The following is a 24761-nucleotide window of genomic DNA, read 5'->3' as shown; positions in this document are numbered from 1 at the left end:
AAGGTATCCTTTAGTCTAACATCAAGTCGGGGGGTGCATTCATGCTCCCTCCCCATGCAGCAGCGTTTGCAGGGCCTGTTAAAAGGGAAAAACTGGGAGTCCCTAGCCCTAGAGCGGCAGCATGTAGGTCAAACTCCCAGGACGAGGTCGGTGGAAGGGCATGCTGTGTAAATTTGCACTTTGCAGTCCCCTCTCACTGGACCTCATCTGCCTGCATATCCTCAGCCAGGCGGGCTGAGAGGGTTACCTGCCAAAGCCTGTGCCAAGTTTCCCACTTCTGTAGTTCAATAAAGTTGTGGCCAATTTGAACCCATACTCTGGGGTAAAGGGGGTAGGCACCACAGACAGGGTTAGTGCGTGTGCCCGTAATTCAGTTTTACTAACAAACTGGAGGTTAAAGTAACCCCTTTCCAGCCCTGGGAGAAGTGCGGGGGGGGGGCATTTGTGCAACACACCTACACGCTGCAGCTGACTCACTAACGTGTCCTGACACATAGTTTGGAAAGCTCTGCACTTCTATTTTATTTTTTGCAAGGAGGGGATGATCAAGTCCCTAGGTGGGGACCATACAGGCTTTGTGGATTGGCTTTGGCTTCGCACATCACAAGTTGGAAGGAGGAAAAGAGCTGACAGGGAAATCTTCCATTTAAGCATCTCCCTCTCCCAGAATTTCTAAGCTCAAATTCAGTTACCAGAGGCACTTTTGATTTTTTTTTTTTTTCCAAATGGGGGAAAGGTGAACCCAGTGTGTTGGCACCACTAGTTTTGATCTTAGTCTGCTGGTGAATCTTTTTTCTTTTTTCCTGGCTGATTTTAAAAGAGAAGAAGAAATAAAAGGCAGTGCAGGGACAGCTAGACCAATCCTTATCTTTGGAATCTTGGTCCCCAGCCAATAGCAGCTGTGGCATCCTTTTCAAAGGAAAGAGCATCTGTCAGAAAGTTACTCCCCTGTGCCTCTATAGCTATTTGAACATTTCTAACTTGTATGGGTTGGTTTGGGTATATATATTGAGGGGGGTGAGGAAGTTCCTCTCTCTTTTGTTTTAAATTTTCTCCTCTCGAAGCTCTTGATTTTTTTGACGCTTCATCTTTTACCAGCTGTTTAGAAAGAAAGGAAAATCAATTTATTCTGATTGTCTGGAGAAAGGGAGCAAGGCAGCCCTTTAACGATACTTGAACAGATGTGGAATTCTATTATACTTTGTTATATGCTGACAGAGAAATAAAAGTAGCATAAAAGAAAGAAGGGTGAATCACCCAAAAACAAAAATATCTGGAGGGGCAAAGATGCCTCACACCTGGTTAAAAACCACAGAGGCAGCCAATGTATTTCTTCCCTTCTGGTCCATTGTTTCTCTCCTTGGACAGGAACATTTGCATTTTGTCTGAAGTTTGCTTTGAGTAACAACCTTTGGTGAAAACCCAGGAGGACATGAAAAACCACTATCACAACCCACCAAAAAGTGAATTAGTTTCAGTGTGGTTGGGTTGCTGTTTAATAAAGCTTTCGCTGAAAATCTGAAAAGTTTGTTTGGGAATTGTGGTAGGACTCAGCAGAGGCCACACTGAATTCATGTACCAGGATTCCCACACAGGCTTTTGACATAGGGAAGGTCCTCTCTAGCTCTGCTAAACTCTAAAAGAGAGGTGGCTACCCTGGGACCCTCCATGTGTCATTGGACACTGGCTCCCATCAGCCCTAGCTAGCACATCCTATGCTCAGGGCTGATGAAAACTGGAATCTCACAACAAATGGGGTGGCATAGTTGGTTGTTGTTGTTTAGTCATTTTTCTTTATGATCCCATGGACCAGAGCATGCCAGGCACTCCTGTCTTCCACTGGCTCCCGCAGTTTGGTCAAACTCATGTTAGTAGCTTTGAGAATATTGTTCATCCATCTCGTTCTCTGTTGTCCCCTTCTCCTTATGCCCTCAGTCTTTCCCAACATCAGGGTCTTTTCCAGGAAGTCTTCTCTTCTCATGAGGTGGCCAAAGTATTGGCTCCTTTATGGATCACTGTCTTGTCATGGCGAAGGGGCCTGAATAACTCAGAGAAGCTATGAACTATGCCATGCAGGGCAAGATGGGCAGGTCATAGTGGAGAGTTTTGACTAAATGTGATCCACCTGGAGCAGGAACCGGCAAGCCACTCCAGTATCCCTGCCAAGAAAAAACAACTGGCATAGTTTAACCACCTCTAAAGGAATTCCCCATGGCCTGGCTGCTCCAGTGTTTAAATGTTATGTCAGTGCTTTCTTCCTCTTCCACTAGTCCCCAGTTCCTGCCCTGTCCCCCAAACTTTCTCAGACTGGCATATCTGGCCTTGCTTTCATTTACCTGTCTCAAACAAGAACCTTGGTTTGGCTCTGCACTGAGGAATGGGGGTCCCAAAGATGGCACCTGTAAATCAAAGGTTACACATGTAATACATGTGCATCAGGGCAGCTGCAGGTTATTCTGCCCTCCTTCATAGTGACCGAGTGAGAGGTCAACCATGCAAATGATTCAAGCATCCCCTTTAGTTGCCACCCCAGCGGTGGTAATAAATGAAGGGAAGAAAAAGAGAGAGAAGGAAAGGAAGGTTTTATTCATTGTAAGAAACACAGGGGGGTTGTTTTGCTTGATGAGTGAAGCTTAAGTCAAAACAGCTAGCATAATGCCATTTGCCAGCTGGCCCACAATTGCTCATTTAACAACTGTCTTAATTCAAGATGTGAATTGAAATGACTATTTTAAATACACAGCTGGGAGATTACTGGTGTGTGTTGTTTCTCAATCCAATATCATTTGGATTAAGCAATCGTTTCTCCCTATATCATCTGATCACTAGCAGACATCTCTATGCTGGTCAATGAAGGGAACAGATTCTGAGTGCTGTTCTTTGGGTTCTCGGCTGTTGTTTTTCAGCTTTGCAGTTGGTTGGCGTTAATGGTCGGATCATTGTTGCCTTTATGTTCGCTTCTATATTTGTAACCTTATTTGAGCAGCTCATTTGTGGAAGGGGAAAGTAGTGCATAGTTTTTGTTAACAAACAAACCAGAGTTTCTGGAAACTCTGATGTAGTTAAACTCTTAATTATGACCTCAGTCAGCAGTTGGGCTCTGAACTGGCCAGTTCTGGCATAAAGTGTGTGAGTTGGCTTGCTGTCCTTCCCTGATCAGTTGAGTGGTAGCTTTCTGCCAGCAATGCATCAAGCCACAGCAAACACCTACAACTCTCACCAGGCCATAACAAGTATTTATGTACAGCAAACACCTACAACTCTCACCAGGCCATAACAAGTATGTGTACAAAAGATGCATTAATGAATGTTGCATCATTTTACTGCTTCTGCATATTAAAAGCAAAATGAGCCATGATAAATCACCCAAGGCTATTTCAGTTTTCTGGCTGTTTTTATTAGATTTTGTACATCACCTTGGGGCGTCTTTTTTGTTTGTTTACCTAAATTTATATACCACCAACTAGGACAAAAGACCTCGATGTGATTTGCAGTAGACAGTCTTATTAAAAGTACCAATTAAAAACAAACATTAAAAACAACTTACATGAGATTTTTTAAAAAGAAATAAAATAAAACCTAACACTTATAAAACACATAATTCATTTTATGCATGGAAACATGGACAGAGCATGATTTAGAACATATACGTAATTCTGAACATAAAACATAAGTAATTTTAAAGCACTTATACTTACTAATAAGATGGATCACAATTACAGGCTTGCTTATATAAGGTATCAATTAAAAAACTCAAAGCAGCATAGCAGGTAAAATCAAATCAAAATGCAGTAATAAAAATTGACGTACAACAACTAACAATAAGGTTTGCAAAAGCAGTAAGCGCTATAAGAAGACTTGCCATCTCCAACAATTGGTTATGCGGTGTGTCCAGCTGCCCTACAAGCAAAGTTTATGTTTTTGTTTTCCTAAAGGAAGGGAAATAAGCAGGGTGCAAGGCTGGATAGCTCAGTTGGATACATCATGGTGCTGATAACACCATGGTTGCAGGTTTGATCCCTGTATGGGACAGCTGCATATTCCTGCATTGCAAGGGGCTGGACTAGATGGACCTCAGGGTTCCTTCCAGCTTGACAATTCTATGATTCTAACCCTGCTAACAATGCTCCCAAGTCACTCTTTGGATAAGGCTGCACATTGCAGGAGTAATGTCAATGGAACCATCAGTAGGGAAAGGGAAAGAGTCCAGTGTAAAAAGCAAGGTGAGCCAAATTTGTTGCACAAGCCATCTGTTACAGAGCATTGCTAAGGGCAAAGAAATGTGTGGCTGTTATTTCTAAGATACCTTGGCATGGTAGTATATGAAAACCTTGTTTCTGGCTCTTAGAGCAAATGGAAATCTGTTAGGAAGCACCAGAAACATATCCTGTTGAGTGCATAATCCACTGGGTTATTGATTGAAGGAGAAACTAATGGCCAGAGAATAAGAATCCAGAGATTGCCTTGCTGGGACTTACTGATAGACCTCCACTGAGACATCTATTAAAGAGATATTTGTCAGTACCGGTGATACTGATTTGATCTTTCCGATGACAATGCTAGCTGCCTTTTCTCCTGCAGCAAAGGGGTGCAGAATTGCTGGTTTGGCTTTTTGTGTCCTTCCTCAAGGAAATTGCCTTGGGGGGGAGGGGGGTCAAAAGAATTCACCTTGGTTCTTTACAGAAGGGCCTGACAGGAGGCACAAAAGGTGTTCAGCTTCTTGAATAGTTTCCAAGATCCCCACCGCTCTGTATTTGTTTACAACATTTGGATCCTTTCTGACGCCCTTCACAATAGCTTGCACAACTTTACTCACAGATTGAAACATGAACTGGTAGCTACATGGGAGTCACTCTTGCACAGGCCCCTAGACCTGTGGCAGCCATACTCTGTCATGTGATGAGAGTACTTGAAAAATTGCCCCAAGGTGATTCCACATTGGAGAGAGAGAGAGAGGGTGCATTGGTAGCCCTTTCTATATTCGACACTACACAATGAATTGGGATGTGTGTATGCCTGCAAGGTATCAGACATGCTATCCCCTTTAAGGCTATTTCTGCCCCTGACAGACAGAGCACCCCATTTCAGTTACAATTCCCAATTTATGTTGGCTGGAGTCGGCCAAACTACACATTATCATAGCTGTCAACTTTCAGATTTGAAAATAAGGGATCAGCAGCCTCACCTGTTCTGGGGACAGTCTATGGGATATCTAACAATCTGGGATAGCAGCAGGAAGCAGCAGGAAACGGCACTGGAATAAGGGAATTTTCCACGAAAAAAGGGAAGGTTGACAGCTATGCGCATTATGCGTCCACAAAGGTAAAGGGCAAAGGGACCCCTGACAATTAAGTCCAGTCATGAATGACTCTGGGGTTGTGGCGCTCGTCTCACTTTACAGGCTGAGGGAGCCAGCATTTGTCTGCAGACACTTTTTCCGGGTCATGTGGTCAGCATGACTAAGCCGCTTCTGGTGAAACCAGAGCAGCACATGGAATCATCATTTACCTTCCCACCGGAGTGGTACCTATTTATCTATTTGCACTGACATGCTTTTGAACTGCTAGGTTGGCAGGAGCTGAGACTGAGCACCGGGAGCTCACCCCGTCATGCGGATTCGAACCGCCAACCTTCCGATCAGCAAGCCCTAGGCTCTGTGGTTTACACCACAGCACCTCCCATGTCCCATAGCATGTAGCTATTTCTTCATTTTAAAACGTTTGCTAATTCCAGGCACATGGGGTGTGAAAATGGGGGTGGGGATCATTATCAAGAATGAAACAGGCAAGGACTAGATACTTATCTCTGTCCAGCAGAGTCAAAACTAAAACCACCCTTTGTTCTGTGACTGAGCCTAAATATCCAAAAATAACCTTTAGCATTTTAAATATGGTGAGTTGGAATTGGGCTGGTGCAATGAGGGAGAGGACTGCAACTTGAGCGGATGTCACTTCCTGAATTCCGAAGTAGACAGCTAGAGGCAGGGTGGGAATTGTGGATGGGAAAGCAAAAGCCAGCTGGTGAATATCCACAACATAAGAAAATCCCTGCTTGATTAGACCAAGGGCTCATCTAATCCAGCATACTCTTTTTGCAGCAAGATGCGGGTGGCACTGTAGTCTAACCCACTGAGCCTCTTGGGCTTGCCAATCAGAAGGTCAGCGGTTCAAATCCCTGTGACGGGGTGAGCTCCTGTTGCTCTGTCCCAGCTCCTGCCAACCTAGCAGTTCAAAAGCAAACCAGTGCAAATAGATAAATAGGTACCGCTGCGGTGGGAAGGTCAACGGCATTTCTGTGCACTCTGTTTTCCGTTGTGCCAGAAGCACTTTAGTCATGTTGGCCACATGACCCAGAAATCTGTCTGTGGACAAATGCCAGCTCCCTCGGCCTGTTAGCGAGAAGAGCACTGCAATCCCATAGTGACCTTTGACTGGACTTAACCATCGAGGGGTCCTTTACCTTTACCTTTTGTAATGGCCAATCAGATTCCCATGCAACTGGGATTCAGAGGCATACTGCCTCCAAAATACATTGCACAATGAGAAACCAGAGGCCTTCCTCTTGGGCATTGTCGGCCAAAAGGTGTTAAAGAAGGATAGAACGTTTTTTATGTATGCAACTACAGCAGCAAGAATTCTTATCGCAAAACATTGGAAGACTCAAGATTTACCCACACTGGAAGAGTGGCAGACGCAATTGATGGACTATATGGAATTGGCCGAGATGACTGCCAGGATCCGAGATTTGGGAGAAGAAGCAATGGAGGAGGACTGGGAAAAATTCAAGGACTATTTGCAAAAATCTTATAAGTTATATGAATTATAAGAACTCGCATGATTTGGAAAAGTTAGCTCCAGCAATGAGAGTGGATGATATATGAAACTAAGTAACATCAATGAAAGGATTTACGTTTAAATGTTCAAAATAACATTATATTTGTCTTTAGAGTAAATTAATATTAAGTAATTTAAACTTAAAATGTAATTATCTGAAAGTACAAAAGAAACGCATGAAACAAGGTTATAATTTGCTGATATTTTTATTGTTAAGAATGCACGGTGAGGGAGATGTGGGGAAGTCCGGTAGAAGACTGAAAAAAGCTTTGAAATGATGCATCTTTTTTTTCTTTTCTTGCTGTTTTTGCTTCTCTGTATATCTGACTGTGTATTTCTATCTGGAAAAAATGCAATAAAAAATATTTTTTTAAAAAAAATAAACAATAACCCCCCCAAAAAAAAATATACATTGCACAATGGAAATAATTTTTATATTACAAGATGTGCTCTTTGCATTCATACAATATGTGAGGGTGCAATTGTAGTTCTACCCACCAGACGTTTCTACACATGTGCCCCAGATTTATCTTGTCTCCTATAGAATCTGTATACACTGGTTGAGGATGTCTGATACCGTTAAAAAATATCATGAGTTTTCTCACTTAATCATTTGTTGGGATCAACCATTTCCACACAACTTGATGCCAAGTTTCTTGTTTTCCTCAGTTCATCATGTTGCAAATTTTATTGTGGATTGTATTCTAGGAATTGTTCTCCGCTTTTCTGCCAGGGTTCAGTATCTGCATCCAAGACTGTGATTTGTGGTCTTTCACATTAGCCTGTATAGCTATTACAGATTGTGGTCGGGACACATAAACATTGGCAGTAGTTGTCGTGCATAACTGCCTGTTACGAAAGGGCTGTTAAGCAACAAACAAAAATCTGAAAGTCGAGGCTAAAGAGAGAGAGAAACATTGTGGAGGCAGCAAAAGTTGGAAATAAGAAACCAATTGTTGTTAGAAACATTTCTGATGTTCAAGAGCTTGACAAAGAATGAAAGTTCTTGACAATTGCTTATGTACAGCTCATATTGTCTCCAATATTTTTGAAGTACGGAGAGTGAAGTACAGTGGTACCTCAGGTTACAGACGCTTCAGGTTACAGATGCTTCAGGTTACAGACTCTGCTAACCCAGAAATAGTAACTCGGGTTAAGAACTTTGCTTCAGAATGAGAACAGAAATCGTGCGGTGGTGGTGGGAGGCCCCATTTGCTAAACTGGTAGCTCAGGTTAAGAACAGACCTCCAGAACGAGATAAGTTCTTAACCAGAGGTACCACTTTACTGAAAAATTGCAGTCTTTGGCACTATTGGATCTGGTTCGGATGGTTAAACTTTAAGCTTTGGTCTGGTCATTCTGGAGGTGGTTCTTTACATAATGAAACAGTGTCACCGGAAGAGCACTCACATGGGGAATGAATGACATTTCTCACAGAAGATCCTACGTTGAAGCCCCAGCATCTCCACATAGAACTGAGGAAGTCCCCTGTCTAGAGATTCACTGCCAATCCATGTAGACAAGGGGTGGGGAACAATTTTCAGCCCAAGAGCCACATTCTCTCATAGAAAACCTTCCAAGGGCCATATACCAGTGGTGGGCAAAAAGTGAGTGGAGCAAGAGAAGTCACTCTTGCCTTTGTGCAGTAGGCTACATTGCAGCCATGCACAAATCCAGAGGTTTCTATGCACACGTCCAGGCAAGTAAGAGACATTATCACAGTTCAAATATACATCCCAGGCAGGCAAAAATGGCCAAACATTACACAGAGGGATGGGGAAATATGGTCAGTAAGAGGTGTGGCATGGGAAGGGCTGTGTCCTGGGGAGAGTCCCAAGGGCTTGGACTTTTAGGTTTAAGGTTCCCCATTCCTGGTGTGGACAATATTGAGCTAGATGAACCAGTGGTTTGCCTAAGTATTAGGCAGACTCTCATGTTCCTATGTTTCTTGGCGGGCAGCTGGCAGAGTCTTCACGCTATGGCAGTTTGCACATGTTTCGGGCTATCAATTGAGGAGTGCGATTTTGTGTGCGTTCACCGGGACTGTTGCAATAGTCCAGATGTCACCCCAACTACAGTCCTCGTCTGCAACCAAAACAAAGCGTCTCACATTCATCCCATATCACCCTTGCCTCTTCTATCCCACCCTGTCTTCTCTTGTTTCCTTCCCTTGCCTCATCATTCCTATCAGTCCCTCTGGGACCCGCTCCCAATGTTCAAATTGAGAGCCGATCTAGAAAACACTGGGAAATCCATGGCCAGACCTCCCAACATCCCATTCCAATATTAAAAGCAGCCACATGCAGAAATGGGCGTTCCCCTTGCACTGAGTGTGGAGAGGTTAACCACCCTTCCAAGACACTCCCACTGTTGAAATCATTTCTTGCCCACCCACAGCTGCTTTTAGTTATAGGGATACACATTTTTGCAATCACTTTTTAACCCAGCCACCCAGGCTATCAGCAGCTTTAAGGGAAAGGGTGTTTATTATTATTATTATTATTATTATTATTATTATTATTATTATTATTATTATTATTAGGGGAAGCATTGAAGGAAAGGACCATCGTTTCCTTTAGTTTCACATCCTATCCAGTTTGGACATTCCCAGTCCCTTCTTTCTACTTTTACCCATCTTCGGATCTCTTTTGTGTAGATTATAAACTAATTCAGATTGTAAAATACTTGGCGGACGAGGCTGTGTTTTTTGCTTGTCATTGTAAACCACCAGGTACTTTGACAAAGACGTTAACAACAATCATTATTAATATACTTCTTAGCGACTCCGCGTTTTGAGGATATACAACCCCGTTTTGCATATTGTAAAAGAGAGTGAGCTCCTTTTATAGGATGCCTTGTTTTTCAATGGCTGCACATCACCACATCTGCTGCATCCCTCCACTACATTTAACGCTGGTCCAGGGAGCCCTTAATCTGGTATGGATGTCAGCTGAAATCCCTCTCAATGTTACATGCTACAGCTGCCCTAATCCTCTAGCAGATGGTAAACGTTTGTGCTGCCGTGAAGGAGCTTCTGAAAATACTGAGGCTCAGGCTTAAAGCTGTCTTCCGTGGGGTCCAATTTACACTGATACAAAGACCCCGCCATCAATAAAATGAAAGCACTGATTTGTCCAACCGTTGCTGTTGTTTTACCTGGGAGTGGTTCATGTACACAGTTATATTTTTTAGTGGCAGTTACTATGCAATTGTGTTTTGGACTGGGTAATAATACCTGTTAGTTGACATGCAATGACTGTTAAAATTTGAAAATATTTGATGGCAGACTGCCAGTTTATTATTCCCCGCCCCCCATTAGACCCAGCCAAAATAAAATATGACCAAGAGATGCCAACATGTCGAAATGACCAGAAATATGACATAAAAAAATGTCACACCCAAAATTTTCAGTTCAAAAATAACCCACATCAAAATATGAAATATGGAAATTCAAATTGGCAATTTTTTTCAAAGTAAAAATGTGCTGCGTTTGAGAGAATACTGTGGGCCACTATCATGGTTTGATGCAGGCTAGCAGCTCTCAGAAACTTTGGCAATGGAGAGGAATAACACACTAGTCCTCATTGATACATTGGGGCTGGAGCCCACCATGCAACAATTTTCTGCCAGAATAATAGCACATAAAGCCATGAGTAAAAATACAACTTTTGTATTTCTTGCAAAGGGAAATTACGTTTCTTTTGTAAAAATAATTTCCTGTTGCTGATGTTAGGAAAGCAAAGTATGTTTTTTTTGTGTGTGAATTGTATTTATTTTAGATCCACTGATTCAGTGTTATTTTTCCCCTCCCCTCTCTGTCTCTCTCTCTCCTTCTCCCTATCTTTCTCTTTATTTATTTAGGAAAAGAAGAATACATCGCGACATTCAAAGGGTCAGAGTATTTCTGCTACGACTTGTCCCAGAATCCTATCCAGAGCAGCAGTGACGAAATAACTCTGTCCTTTAAAACCCTTCAGAGGAATGGACTGATGCTTCACACTGGAAAATCGGCCGATTATGTCAACCTTGCCCTGAAAAACGGAGCGGTCTCCTTGGTTATTAATTTGGGCTCAGGGGCCTTTGAAGCGCTAGTGGAACCTGTGAATGGGAAATTTAATGACAATGCCTGGCATGATGTCAAAGTAACCAGAAATCTGCGTCAGGTAACAGTAGAATGGATACAGCAATAACTGACTTTGCTTTTGCCACAGCTAAGTGTTTGGTGATCTTGCAGTTAGTACAACATGCCATTGAGTGTTTAGCTGACCTCTGAAATGTAGATTTCAACGTGTTACCAAGAGATGGGTCAATTAAACCACACATGAGCACAGGCACACCTAGAAAGACATTGCGGGCCAGGGTTGTTTCAACAATTGTAGAATTGTGCATGTGTGTAAATATATGTGTATTAAATACACATATGCATTTAAAGGAGATGATAAAAGGGTGAAATATTATTGCTATAATGGGAGACCAATTCAGTCTCTCTCTCTCTCTTTTTAAGGGAACTGTTTCATATTTGTAATTAACCAGGCAGCATATCTTTCTGTTGACAAAACATAACTCCTTATGATAAAATTGTTGTGGTCCATGAATTAATTCAATAAAACCATAGCTGAAATGTTCATGTGGGAAATAAATTATAATGCATAATAAGACAAATAATAGACAATTCATAATACCTAATAGATCCAAATATCTAACACTAATCACCTCACGTGCACAGCTGTGTGTTAATGATGAAAATATGGTCATTTCCAGCTAATCAATGGGAATGTTCTCCAGGATATACATGTTTTATTGCACACCAGGCATTACATTTGGTGGGAGGCCTATGGCACATATCTAGCTATAGTTCTCTTCCCAGGAACCTAGCTTGCAAACTGCTCATGAGTTCTATAGACTTCTTACATTATCCAGATAATCCTCACTCATCTTTGGGAGCTTCTTCTGTCATGCTATTTATTATAGTCTCATTTATTGTGATGCACCGGTTCTTCACGGGTGCAGAAGCATTGGCCTTTATACGGGATTTCTCCAACCACATGAATTTCACACTCATTTGGGTGGTGGAACTAAATTTTCAGCTACAAAGTGTGACCGTTTGATGGGAATGTGGAGGTAGTAATATCCTACTGAGTGTGGTGGTAGTGCAATATTGATGGGTTTATGCACAAGAAATGCTGCATATGTCACACACAGAAGATAATTACATATAAACAGCATTTTAAAATGTATATCAACGCTTTATGCCCTAAGATTGCAGCTGTACACATAAGTTATTGGTACGCAATAAGTTATTGTACACCACTTAAAAGATTTCTAAAACATTAAGCAGTTTATAAATGCTTTTAAATACATAAATGAATAAAAAAAATCCACTGAAATCAATGGACATTTAACAACAGGATTGCATCTTAAAGCATTTGTTCTAAAACATTATATCTGACTTGCTTTCCAGACAACTTCAGCTTGAGTTACGACTCAGAAATTCTTGGCAGCCCCATCGTTACTTTATCCACTTTTAAAGCAGCTGGCTAGGTGTTTTGCTCTTATTTTATTGAAGGAAATTTTCAGATTAAATATAGCGAGTTGCTAAAGGGGCATCTAGTGAACCTATAGGGCTGAGATTGGAATATAAACATGCCTGGTATCCATTTGATAATCCTTTTGGATGTTAGTATACTACAGTAAATATGCTACAGGGTATGGTTAAAGATATTGGTATCTCCATTTTTGTCATGAAGCTTCTTGGGTACCTGTAGGCAAATCACTGCCTTTTTAGGGTTAATTAGACTTTCTTTTATATGCACTTCATGCAGTATGGTCACTACCACTTCAATAAAGTTCATAGACCTATGTAAAGGCCTTTGCTCGCATAGTGATTGGACAATGCTTGTGTGATATGCTAAATAGGCTGTCAGAAGGATCATGTGGCCAGAAGTTTTCATAAGTGCCCTAACCAGGATTAAAATTATCATGAAGGAGCCAGCAGTGATGTCACAGGGCAATATACAAGGGATCTTAACTAGAGTGGCTTTTAACATGACGGTGAAACAGTGGGAAAGGAAGTACAATGAGTAGTTCCTTTTATTTCTCTTTTGCTATAAAAAGATGTAGGCTTGAGATGTACATGCTCCAGCTTCAGAAACAGTATATGACTTATCCAAAACCATTTTCAGACATTAAACCGGAAATATGGTAGGAGGAACCACAACTCGTTCAGGCTTCCTCACCCCTGGTTTGATTGAAATGCTATGAGCTTAAGAATGATAAAGTCATTCACATATTGCACAACTATAATCATAACAATGACCTGGTTCACACGTCCCATTCAACCGTGGTTAAAAAATAAGCTGTGGTTTAATGCAAATGGTCTGCTGCTTGGTATTCCAAGCTTTCAATGCTCTCCTGCTCCTGCTGTTGTTACTCTGGAGAGGAAACTAAGCAGAGACAGGATTCACATTACATCAGGGCCGGCCCTTTCATGTGGCAAGGTGAGGTAACAGCCTTGGAAGGCAGGCTCCACAGGGACAGTAGATCCAATGTAGATCATTATTGCCCTCCTTGTTCATGTTATAGATCTTCACTCACCCCTTTTTCCCTAGCGTGGAGGGGAGTGCTGTTTTGTGGTTTGCCTCAGGTGCCAAAATGTATTGGGCTGGTCCTGCATTGCATAAGAACTAGCAGTCATGGTTTGTTTCTCTCTGAATAAGCCACAGATGGAATCCAAGGTTCCTGGCTTACTATTCATGTCTTATTTGAAGAAAAATAAACTGGAAGCGTTTCCTCCTCAGCAGGAGTGGCAGACCAAATCTGATACTTTTGAGCAGCATGCAACACCACAATTTATTTTAAACTGTGGTTTAAGGTGATAAATGGACCAGGGCCAATGCATAACAATATATTGCCAGATTGGTTTTGTTTGTGCCACAAAATCTGGCATAGGAAGGGCACACACCACTGCTAATTTTGATGGAAATGGACATCAAATTAGTCAGCAAATGGCCCACTTTCTAGATTTGCCTTTGCTCATCCAAAACTGTTAAAAGAAACCAACATATAAAAAGCAACCAACATGGGGTGGGAGCTAGAAGGACCAGTTAGACATGTTCCGGCAGGTGCATGACCAGAGAGCTAGCTGCAGAAATCCATTCTACTCATTGTTATGTGTCAGGATATTTGCTTTGTTTCATTGCAGTAAACTGTGATCCTAAAGTCCATCAATATGACCGAAAGAAGTTTTGGAGTTGAAAAGAAGTCCTTGTGTGCTGAGTCAAAAAAAAATTGAGTACTAGGGGATTCCTGCTGATTCGCTTGGGGGGGATTTGGGGGTCAGGAGAAGCAGTGGTCAGCTGATGAGCTTTAGGCGTTCCACCCCCCCGAGAGTCATTTTGAATGTCTGTCAGAAACACTCAGTTGGAAGAGGACAAAAAGAATGTGGTCATTATGTCTGTTTCTGTCCAGTGGAGAGCTGAAATAAGTTCTACAGTATATCTATCAATATCGATCTCTATATATAAATATATTTGCAGGAAAAGACAACTGCTGTTACCTCTGTGGAGGCGTATCTGTTAGTCTGCTTTTTTATTTTTCCTTGTAAAATTATTTTGCCCTTTTTTCTGTGTTACTAACATGCTTAATAACTAACATGTCATTCATGGAATGTTTCATTCTACTAACCGTTACCTGAACCAAAATAATGTACTAACATTGGTAGTGACCATCATATTTTTTAAGCAAACGATCGTTATTCTGTTCACAAGTTTTTAATTTCCTTTCTCCCCCCTTCTCCACAAAGCACTCAGGCATTGGACACGCTATGGTAAACAAACTACATTGTTCGGTAGATATCATTCTAATTGTTTCTTATTTTGGGTTTGCCGTGTGTTTCCTTTCTTTCTTTTAACTGTAGACATCATTAACAAAAGAGGAACTGCGGTTGGTACTCTTCTGCTTACTTTTTTAACCTCCTCTTCATCTGTTGTTGACCTCCTATTTTCTTTTACTTTATCTGTTCCTGTCCAATTCTTTCTCTCTCCTCTCTCTCTCTCTTTTTTTGAACTCACACGTAGAGGGGCATCCTTAACATTTTGCATCAAAAGCTGTGGTTAACTAACAAGGGATTAAGCTGGCCTAGCGTGCCGCCAGCCTAGCTGGCACTCTAACCATTCATAATGCATGGCATGCGGGCACGGGCGAGAATGACGGAAGTGACACATCTACATACTGTTACTTCATCAACAAAGCCGTTTGGTTCTCTCCATTCCTTTCTCTTCCTTTCTTCTCCTTCTCTGATACTCGCTTTCCTGCATGCGCACATCAGAGTGTGCTGCTGCCACTTGGTCGTTCTTTGCTGGGTTCCCCTCACCCCTCTTCTTCCCTCCCTCTTGCTTTGGCATGGACTCTAGGCTCTTGCATGGACAAGTCGCTGCTGTATATATGGTGCAAACAGTGATGGTGCTGCTGGCAATATTGCTTGTGCCTCTTTTTCTTTTGTTTTCTGTTTTTTCAAGGTGCACGTTCTTTTTATTAGTCGATGACAGACTTTACTGAACTTACTAATATGTAACACCAGCTAAACTAACCTAGGGAAGCATTCTACTAACACCATTTTTGTGTCTGCTAATCAACCTTTTTGAGTTGCGAATAGGGACTTGCTGACACTAGCTCAATAATAAGACAACTCTTTTAACTAGTTAGAGCACCTAGGGATAGAATCCAAGACTAAACCTCAAACAGACATGAAAATGGGCTCCGCCTTAGGTCTCCAAAAAATAATAATAACAATAATAAAAACAAATAAAAATATAAAAAACAACAATAAAAAACCAGGCATATCCCAAGGACAGCAGTATGTAGGTCTGAGTATAGCGTGTCCTTTCCCTGTGCTTTGTTATCTAGGTGACAATATCAGTGGATGGAATTCTGACCACGACGGGCTACACACAAGAAGACTACACCATGTTGGGCTCCGATGACTTTTTCTATGTTGGAGGCAGTCCTAGCACAGCAGACTTGCCTGGGTCACCAGTCAGTAACAACTTCATGGGCTGTCTCAAAGAGGTAAATAACGTCACCGCCATAAATAACATTCCATCATGAGATTGGCAAAGGCCAGGGCCTCATAACCTCAACTTAACTGTGTGTGTGTGTGTGTAACTGTTTCTTTAATCTGACACCTGAGTCCCCATTGCAAAGATGGTTGTTTGAGTCCACCGCCCTAATACAAATTCCAACTTAAAGAAAAATTAAAAAACAAGACTGATTTACTGTACGACTGAATGTGCTGCATCTTGAAAATGCCTCTAAACCAGGCATCCCCAACCCAGCATCTCTGACCACTGGTCCTGTTAGCTAGGGATCATGGGAGTTGTAGGCCAAAACATCTGGAGGGCCGCAGCTTGGGGATGCCTGCTCTAAACAATATATTCTTTACTACCTCTACTATAAGAATGCAACATGAGGATTTGTCATTGCTGTTGTCTTGTGTATCTACTCTTCATTGGGATCTCTGTGGGATGTCCGTCTTGCAAAAGTGTACGTGTAGAATGAAGGGCGTTCTTATTGTGCGATGGCACCAAGGCTTCATTCTCTTTGAGGTGGTCAGCCTGTGTCTGAGAATGCAGACAGGAGGCCTCAAGGTATTCAGTGAGTAGCCATTCAGAAAAAAAAATGATGTTTAGATCAACTTTTTGATTGCTACAGTGTTATATTTTAATAATGCTGCATTCACAATGTAGATTTGACACTTTATTTTGTTTTAGATGGATTCTAGGACTGGGTGGATTGAAATTCTTAACTTTGAATACCTAGAGTTCCATCCCACCTGTTAATGGCTTGGGAGTAGTTTACACTTGGAATTGCCTATCCTCCATATGTGCTCAGTCAGCTTCTTTAATCTCTGGAATTGGCACTGTTACAGGTAGCACATAATTATCACTGATATTTTAGTGTGACAGAACCTACACCTTGGACCTCCTTGCCTATGGATGCCAGGCAGTGCCTTCCCTGTACTCTTTGCAGTGCCTGCTTAAAACATTTTTGATTAGGCAACCCTATCTAGACACACAGGTGTTGGTGTCTTTAAATATCTTTTACCAATAATTTTAGCTATTTTAAAATGTTTTCAATGGTTTTCCACTGTTCTCGTTGATCACTTAAATATCTATTGTTAGTCACTTAGAGGTTTTACTACAATTAAGTGATATATAAAGTTTGCTAAACGATCCCATTCCAGTGATTCTTTAAAAGTGCAAGAGCTTGAATGGATATACAGAGCTTTCCGACTGTCAGGTGTTTCTCCTAACCACCAACACATAGTTCCATGCTCACAAGCCGTGTACATAGGGAACTGCCCCTCCCAACGAAGGAAATGCAAAAATATTCATGTATACATCAGATCCCCTGATCTGTGTTGAATCGATTAGCCTTCTTTATGGTCCAGCTCTCACTTCCATACATCACTACTGGGAAAACCATAGCTTTAACTATACGGACCTTTGTTGGCAAGGTGATGTCTCTGCCTTTTAAGATGCTGTCTACTTCGTAAAATTGAAATGTATAGATTTGGGAAGGACCTAAATGGTCATCTATTCCAACCCCCTGCTTCTAGGCTTCAGCCCCTTTTGGAGAGCCTGAGATTCTTAAATAGCCAAGCATCTGACCTGAAGAAAGGCACTCCTTCTCCATTCCATGTGTGGTGGGTGCCCTCCACATTTGGACTGTGGGAAACAGGAGGCTCCTCAGCAGAAGTCATAGAAACTTGAAATTGTAGAGCTGGAAGGGACCTCCAGGGTCATCTAGGACAACCCCCTGCAATGAAGGAATCTCAACTAAAGCATCCATGGCAGATGGTCATCCAGTCTCTGCTTAAAAACCTCCTATGAAGGAAAGAACAGAAGTCACTTCAGTTGCAGTGATCTCCTGTTCTTTAGCAACCAGCTCAGAGCCCTGAACCTGCTTTGCACATTGCTAACTCTTCTGAAAATGTACATTTCAGCTCTTAGTTCTGCCTCAGTACTGGCCAGGGGTTTTGGTCACCCTAGGGCTGCAGTTTGTTTTGGCTCAGGTTTATTCCAGGATCAATAGTGTTTTCCCTCTGCAGGCTTTAAAAATGGGTTTTATTCTTAAATAGAGTGACCCTAGTTCAACCCAGCCACTGCTGTGTCTCTTTATTTAGCCATCAGGTCACAAATGTTGAGAGTAAGCAATTGGACTTGGAAAATATGGCCCCTGCAATGCTTGAATCAGCATTTAGAACAGTGCTACAAGATATCATGTGGCTTGGATCATCATCATTATTTTTTAAGGTTAAACCCACCTGAATATCAGAAATTGGAGACAATCAACAGGGGAGTGCTCAGACATATTAGGTTCAGCACCACCACCAAAGAAAAACAGCTGTACTAGAAGGACCTTTTCTCTGATTCAGCAAGGGAATACATATGGGCTGATTTAGGTCCAATTTAGAAATTTCCCTCCTCGTCCCTATCAAACCTAGTTATGTTTATTCATCCTTCCCACAGTGGATTTTCAAACACAAGGATAACTTGCAGGCATATTCCCATTCTGTTTAATAATAATATGGAGCCTTAACAAGAAATAAAGAGGTGTTGTTGTGTCTGCAGAAACTCATTGCATCTGACAGCGTCTGTTGCATCTCAAAATATATATTTTTGTCCTTAGCAAAATGCATGTGAAACTTTATTGCCAGTGAAGGAAATCATTTTTCCCCCATATTCCATATGGGGCAGGGTGGGAGGCAGTCAGCCCTATGGAAAAGTTTGGCATTTCTGTTAATGGTTTTGTGGACAATCAAGGATACAAACACATTGTTGACAAATAATTTGGGGAAATGCGGTCTCTGAGCAAAAGTTGATGGGGAGGGGGAATCTTGTGAAAAGCATTGCCAAATGTTTAAAGACATCTTAAATTAAATGAAATGTGTGTGTTTTTAATTGGACGAGGAGCATGTAAATAAATAAAAAAGGGAGTTGTGCATAAAATTTCATTGCCCTATGAAACAGAGAAAGAGGGATAAATTGAGTAAATTAAACATAAGATTGGGTGAATGGATTGGGTTGTAATCAACAAAGTCAACCCATTGACTTTCGCATGCACAATTGAACATCCCCTCCCTCTTCTCTCCCTGCATGCCCTCATAGCCCTCCAAATATGCTCTAGAGGGCGGTGGAAACCCCTATAGAAGGCAGAGGGAGGGGCAGTTCCATTGTGGAAATATAAGTCCTTGCATGAAGTGGGTGACTTTGCTAAATGCAACCCAGAGAGTGCTAGGCTTGAAGAGAGTGCTAGGTTCTCAGTTACTCATTTTTGCAGTTTTCCCCCTAAACCAGGCATCCCCAAACTCTGCCTTCCAGATGTTTTGGGACTACAATTCCCATCATCCCTAGCTAACAGGACCAGTGGTCAGGGATGATGGATATTGTAGTCCCAAAACATCTGGAGGGCCAAGTTTGGGGATGCCTGCCCTAAACCTCAGTTTTACATCAGTAAAATGGGAATGATAGTGGCTCACCTCACAAGGTTTATGTGAGAGTGAATATAAAAAACAATGCAAAGAGCTCTGCAGATTAGAATGAAAAAATTAAATAAGTAGCAAAAGTGGCTTTTCAAAACAACGATTCCATTAATTCAGAAAACCAACATATATTAAAAAGGCTTACCATCTGATTCATAGTCTGCTTATTTGGATTTATACTGATAGATCTCTAAGCTTAACCTCCAAATCGCTTTAGATTTTTAGTGGGTTTTGAATCTGTATTTAATTCAATTCAATTGGGATCCATGATTTAAATTATAGATGGCAATAAGATTTCAGGCAGGATGATTGAGCTATAACACACATGCTGAAATTATGATGCTCAGCCCACTGGTCATGTACTGAGGCTCTTCCAAGTGATTGAAAAGTCATTTGGGTTTTTTCAGCATACAAATTGTAGGTTTTGTCAAGCCTCTGGTGGGCTGCTGCATTTGCTGCTGCCTTGTGTTTGGCTTCATAGCTCACAGGTTGTGTGGAACTAGGCTGCAGCTTGTTATGTTAAAGAGATTGGTCAGATCTTGACTACAGGTTCCCCTGAGTAGCCCTTCTGCTGCATTGCCAAGAAAACAGCATGCATCAAGAAGTTGGCATCCATCTGTCTTCAAAGTCAATGGAGTGTGCCTTAGAGGTGAGGCCAAACAACTGGAGAATCACAGCACTCACTGTGGCTGCATAGACCACTAACTGCTGCCTCCCACGTTGCTTTTGCTGCCTTAGCAGCACCCAAGTAACCTCTCCAGAGTGCAAACCTGGGCATTGTGTATGAAGGTCCTGGGCTGTCCAAGCAACAGGTGGTGATGTGGTCCAAAGGAAAGCAGACCAATGCATTTGGCAACAGCTTGGCTGCAGGAATTGCTAGAAGGAGGCTTACAAGACACCACGCAGCCATCTTAGGGGCTCCAGTCTCGATTGTGAGTCCCACAAGCCAACAAGATAGAATGTACAAAATAAGCAGAGATGGACAAATCGGTCTGCTTCTGGTCTGTGCCACAGGTCTGCAAATGTGGTAGGGAACTCGTTGCTTTGTATTCCCATACCGCAGTTAGGATTGAGTCCTTCTAGTCCTTACAGCATTAGATAGGCTATTACTGTAGATAGCATGATGTAAGGATGTGCAGAGGATTCCTTAAGTGAAAAACGGAGTGAGAGGCTGCAGAAGCTAAACAGCATTCAGTTTCCCCTGTGAGCGTTTCTTCAATATTATCATAAAAATGGCTTTTGGCGAGATGAAACCTGTAGAACCGAAGTCCTACTGAATTTAGTTTCACCTTCTTCATTCCCTTCCATAGGGATGAAAGATTTCCTTTCACAAATATTTATCCTGAACCTAACTAACGACAACTGTCATCACACTCCTCCTCTGTAACTCCTACAGTGATAAAAAGGAATGGAGGGCAATAATGTTGTTGTTTTCATCTAGATACTTATGCCATCTACAATACAATATCGTTATGCACATCCCAGTCTCTGAGTGGTGGGAAATTTTGGGGAGTGGGGAGCGTCAGCACACATATATCAGTTTTGCTTTCCTTGAAATGAAGGTCACAGGAGACTTTGACACCCTTGTAATACATTATTATAATTCACACACACACACACGCACACACACACGATGAGCATAAGGTGGAAAGGGTCACAGCATTAACACTTCAGCAATTGTTGCCCCTCACCCTTAGGTATTGAGCTGCCTAAGTATGTTAGTTTGGCAATCAGCACAAAGAGCAAGTCATGACAAGACTGGACTCAGGTCTACTCTTACACTCACTGGTAGCATCACCTCCCTTTTAACCCACTCTCCTAGAGCCTTAGTCACCCATACTCTTTAGTCCTACAAAGAAACACTTAACACACATGGCTGGAACCATTAACTTGACAAAGATACTAGTTTGACTGCCTTGGCAGTCTCCTTTCATACAGAATCACATCTAACAGATTTTTTTTTAAAAAATCACAGGCTTGGAGGCAGCCCCAAAGATGCCATCTAAGCTACCCCTCAATCCTATAGCAGCATCAAAAATTCTCTCTCTGGGAGCTAGAACTCAATAGAATGTCATTAAAATTCCGTAGAAAGATTATCCTTCTTGACTGATTTCTATCAGATGTTTTTCCACTGTGGCGTAAAGAATTATTTATCTTCTAAATGTAATCTTGTAGTCTATGGTTATTTCTATCCCCACACCCCAATTCTTGCTTTAAATAAATGCTGAGTTTGGCTTGCTTTCATCTGAGAAATCGTGACAGTTTTGTCTTCTGTAACACTGTTCTCTTCTGCTGATTCTTTTGAACTCTTCCAAACACTTGGATCAGCCTTGTTTTTCTCTCTTCCACCTTTCCAAATGAAAATACATCATTTCATTTGATATCCCTGTCCTTGTTAACAAGGGTCAAATCTTGGGGGGTGAGGGAAATGACCAATGAGACAATTTTCCAGTAGCATCACATCTGGAATGACAGATAATCATCCATGGCTTCTTTTAAAAGCCACATAAGAGAGTTTGTGTGATTCATGTGTGGGGAGGGGGGCAGAGGGAGAACCCAGAGTGGGGAAAACGCCACTCTGAAACTTCGCAACTTTATTTCACAACTTGAGCTCTCATTTCCAATCACTAGAAATTTAAATTTTTAAAGATCACCACTTGTCTGCTGTGTTTGCATCTGAGAAAGTCAGGGATGCATTATTCATTTTTTGCCTAGCTGGGTCCGCTCTGTGATGTGTGGTGATTAAAGATTTAGTGCTGTGGGAGTTATAGACCGGAGAGCTGCTTCCACCTAACGTTGCTCGTAGTGACTCATCCAAAGGTCAAACAAACTTTTCACTCAGTGCAGAGATCTCTGCACGAATCAGGAGCCCTCCCCATGAAAATCTTGAGAATTATAATGGAGCTATTTTGAAAAAAATCAATTACAGTGGTACCTCTGGATGTGAACAGGATCCGTTCCGGAGCCCCATTCGCATCCTGAGTAGAACGCAGCCTACGACTGCACGTCTGCACATGCGCGGGTTGTGATTTGCTGCTTCTGCGCATGCGCGTGACATCATTTTGAGCGTCTGCACATGCATGAGTGGCGAAACCCAGACGTAACACATTCAGTAACCTGAAAATGTTCAACCTGAAGCACATTTAACCCGAGGTATGACTGTATAGGGGTGCAGCAGGCTTGGGTGATGATCCCAGCCACCCTCCCCCATGATAAATATCATTGTTCAAAACTGCTTGGACCTTATTCACTGTTGTTCAGATTGTGTCAGGTGTTCAATGTCTTGAATCAAGTGCTCTGGAAAGTGAGTGCTGGCTACTTGCTCCCTGTACTCATGGAGTTGCTGATCAGAAGAGGGAATTGGTTTCATCTGGGGCACTCATACCATAGGCCAGTGGTTTTCAACTGGAGTGCCGTGGCATCCTTGGGTGGCTTGAATGATGACCAGGGGTGCTGTGGGGTGGGGCAGTGGGAGGAGGCACATGTCTTTGGGGCAGGGGAGCAGCTCAGAGACCAGGGGCGGAAGTTGTGGCTGCCCAGAGCACTCGCAAGGAAAGAGGAGAAGAGAGGAGGCTGAGGGAACACTCCAGAAGGGAGGGTGTTCGAAAAAGGGTGAGGGGCTGCCAGCTCTGCAGGCAAGGGGTGACATAACTGGGTTCCTGAGCCCCACAGGAGTGCTGCAGAAAGAATGTAGCTGGTCAAGGGAGCTGTGGATCCCAAAAGGTTGAAAACCTCTTCCATAGGCCACGGTCCTCCTGGTCTGTTCTGCAGAATCCTATGGTTGCACAGCTGCTGCTCTCTTGCATCAGTCAGGGCAACGTCAGTGTTGCTCTGTGAATCTATCTTAATTCAGCCTGCAGTCTTTCCTGTCCTGTTAGCTGCTGGGACTATATAATTCCTCAGCAGCACACACAAACACAGAGTTGTTGAATGTTCTAGTCAAACACCTGAAAACCTCAATGATGTGTTCCCGCATTAGATACAAGCAGCTTAGTTTTGCTGCTGCCCCGTTCCCTCCTGGTTCTCCACAACCACTTCCCTGAAGCCTAAATATAGCCTTATCAATATACTAGAATTTGGCAATGCTGTCATGGCTGTCATGTCTTCGCCCCACCCACTCATCCAACTGAGAAATAAAAGGCCGAGAAAATTGTATTAGAAATCAGGAGCCGCTTCCCATCTAATAACAAATGTCCTCTGCACTGGTTGGCACAAGAAATATTGCACCACTACTAACTTTTGAACTCCTAATGCACCAGGGAATGGTGGAGGGGTTGTCTTCTCCTTCCACGGACAGCTTAACTCATTTCCCCCCAAAAAAACTACCCATTTAGAGCTATTTTAGTAATGAAGGTGTCCACTGTTAAGTTGTGGGTGAACATATCAGACGACACAGCGATTCTTCAAACAGCTCTTGTTTATTCACAGGCCAGAACAGAACTGAACTGAAGGGTTCAGCCAGCCTGCTTATATAGAGCTCCACTAGAACACAACAGTAACCATTTTCTGTAACTATCCAATCACGGAACGTCACTTTCGATCCCTTATTTGCCTATGTGGACCTGAACTATCTACAGTATCCCCCTGCTGGCCCAGGGTGAGAACTTCAGTACATAACACCCACTACTTATTTTTCTTCCTTGCACAGGCTGAGTTGGGTCAGGGGGACAGGCAGCTTGGGCTGGGAGAGAAAATATCCTTCCTTTGGTGGGCAGTTGGATTCATCACTATGTGTTCTATTCAGGTTCTGACTTTATGATTCTCCAATGATTAGGAAAGGTCTGGGAGATAGCTAAGGCAAACCAAGGAAGATAGTGCCCCCTCCAGCTAATTCTGGATATTCGACAACAACAGTTCAACAATTTGTATGTAGAAGTAGCACTGTTGAGTTTCTTTTCTAAGGGCATTGCTTCAGATTTTAGTGGAGGGAGGGGAAAGGCGTCAGTGCATCGGACATTAATTGTAGTTGTGTCTAAACTGGATAAATCACCTTTTAAAACATCAACAGCACAGAGCAGCATTTGTGTCATTATTACTATTCATATTATTATTAAATTCATTAGCTACCCTTCACTAGAAGGTGTCAGGGCAGATTGCAACAGTTTAAATTTCACTATTAAAAAAATGTTTAGCACGTATAATTTGGGCAATGCGTAAGGAGAATGCCTCACGCTGCAAATCTGCCTAATTCACATTAATTGAAACCAGTGCTTTTTTCATGTGTGTGTGTGTGTGTGTGTGCGCGCACGCGCGCGTGTATGTTTAGGGATACTCTCATTTTCCTACTCATATTGAAATATTGCCCCTCAATGAGGCCAAACTTGGATTCACAAAATGTTTAGGGGTATGCGTACCCCTGCGTCCCCCCAGAAAAAAGCACTGCTTGA

At 42.3% G+C, this 24761-nt stretch overlaps 1 protein-coding gene across 29 annotated transcripts in view; it reads left to right on the top strand.

The window, feature by feature from the left end:
* NRXN1 (neurexin 1) overlaps positions 1-24761 on the top strand; it is a 1024248-nt gene that overhangs the window by 358889 nt on the left and 640598 nt on the right. For 13 of the 29 annotated variants that reach the window (XM_081188376.1, XM_081188372.1, XM_081188367.1 and 10 more), the window contains 3 exons: positions 10695-10996; positions 14635-14679; positions 15738-15899. In XM_081188376.1, coding sequence (XP_081044502.1) covers positions 10695-10996; positions 14635-14679; positions 15738-15899 — 509 coding nt within the window. The remainder of the gene's footprint in view (positions 1-10694; positions 10997-14634; positions 14680-15737; positions 15900-24761) is intronic. The other 16 variants (XM_081188364.1, XM_081188395.1, XM_081188392.1 and 13 more) reach the window with 2 other exon arrangements.

This window comes from Podarcis bocagei, assembly GCF_964188305.1.
Source record: "Podarcis bocagei genome assembly, chromosome: 3".
NCBI lineage: Eukaryota > Metazoa > Chordata > Lepidosauria > Squamata > Lacertidae > Podarcis > Podarcis bocagei.
Note: the sequence above shows the minus strand (reverse complement) of the source record. Positions and strands in the feature narration are given on the sequence as shown.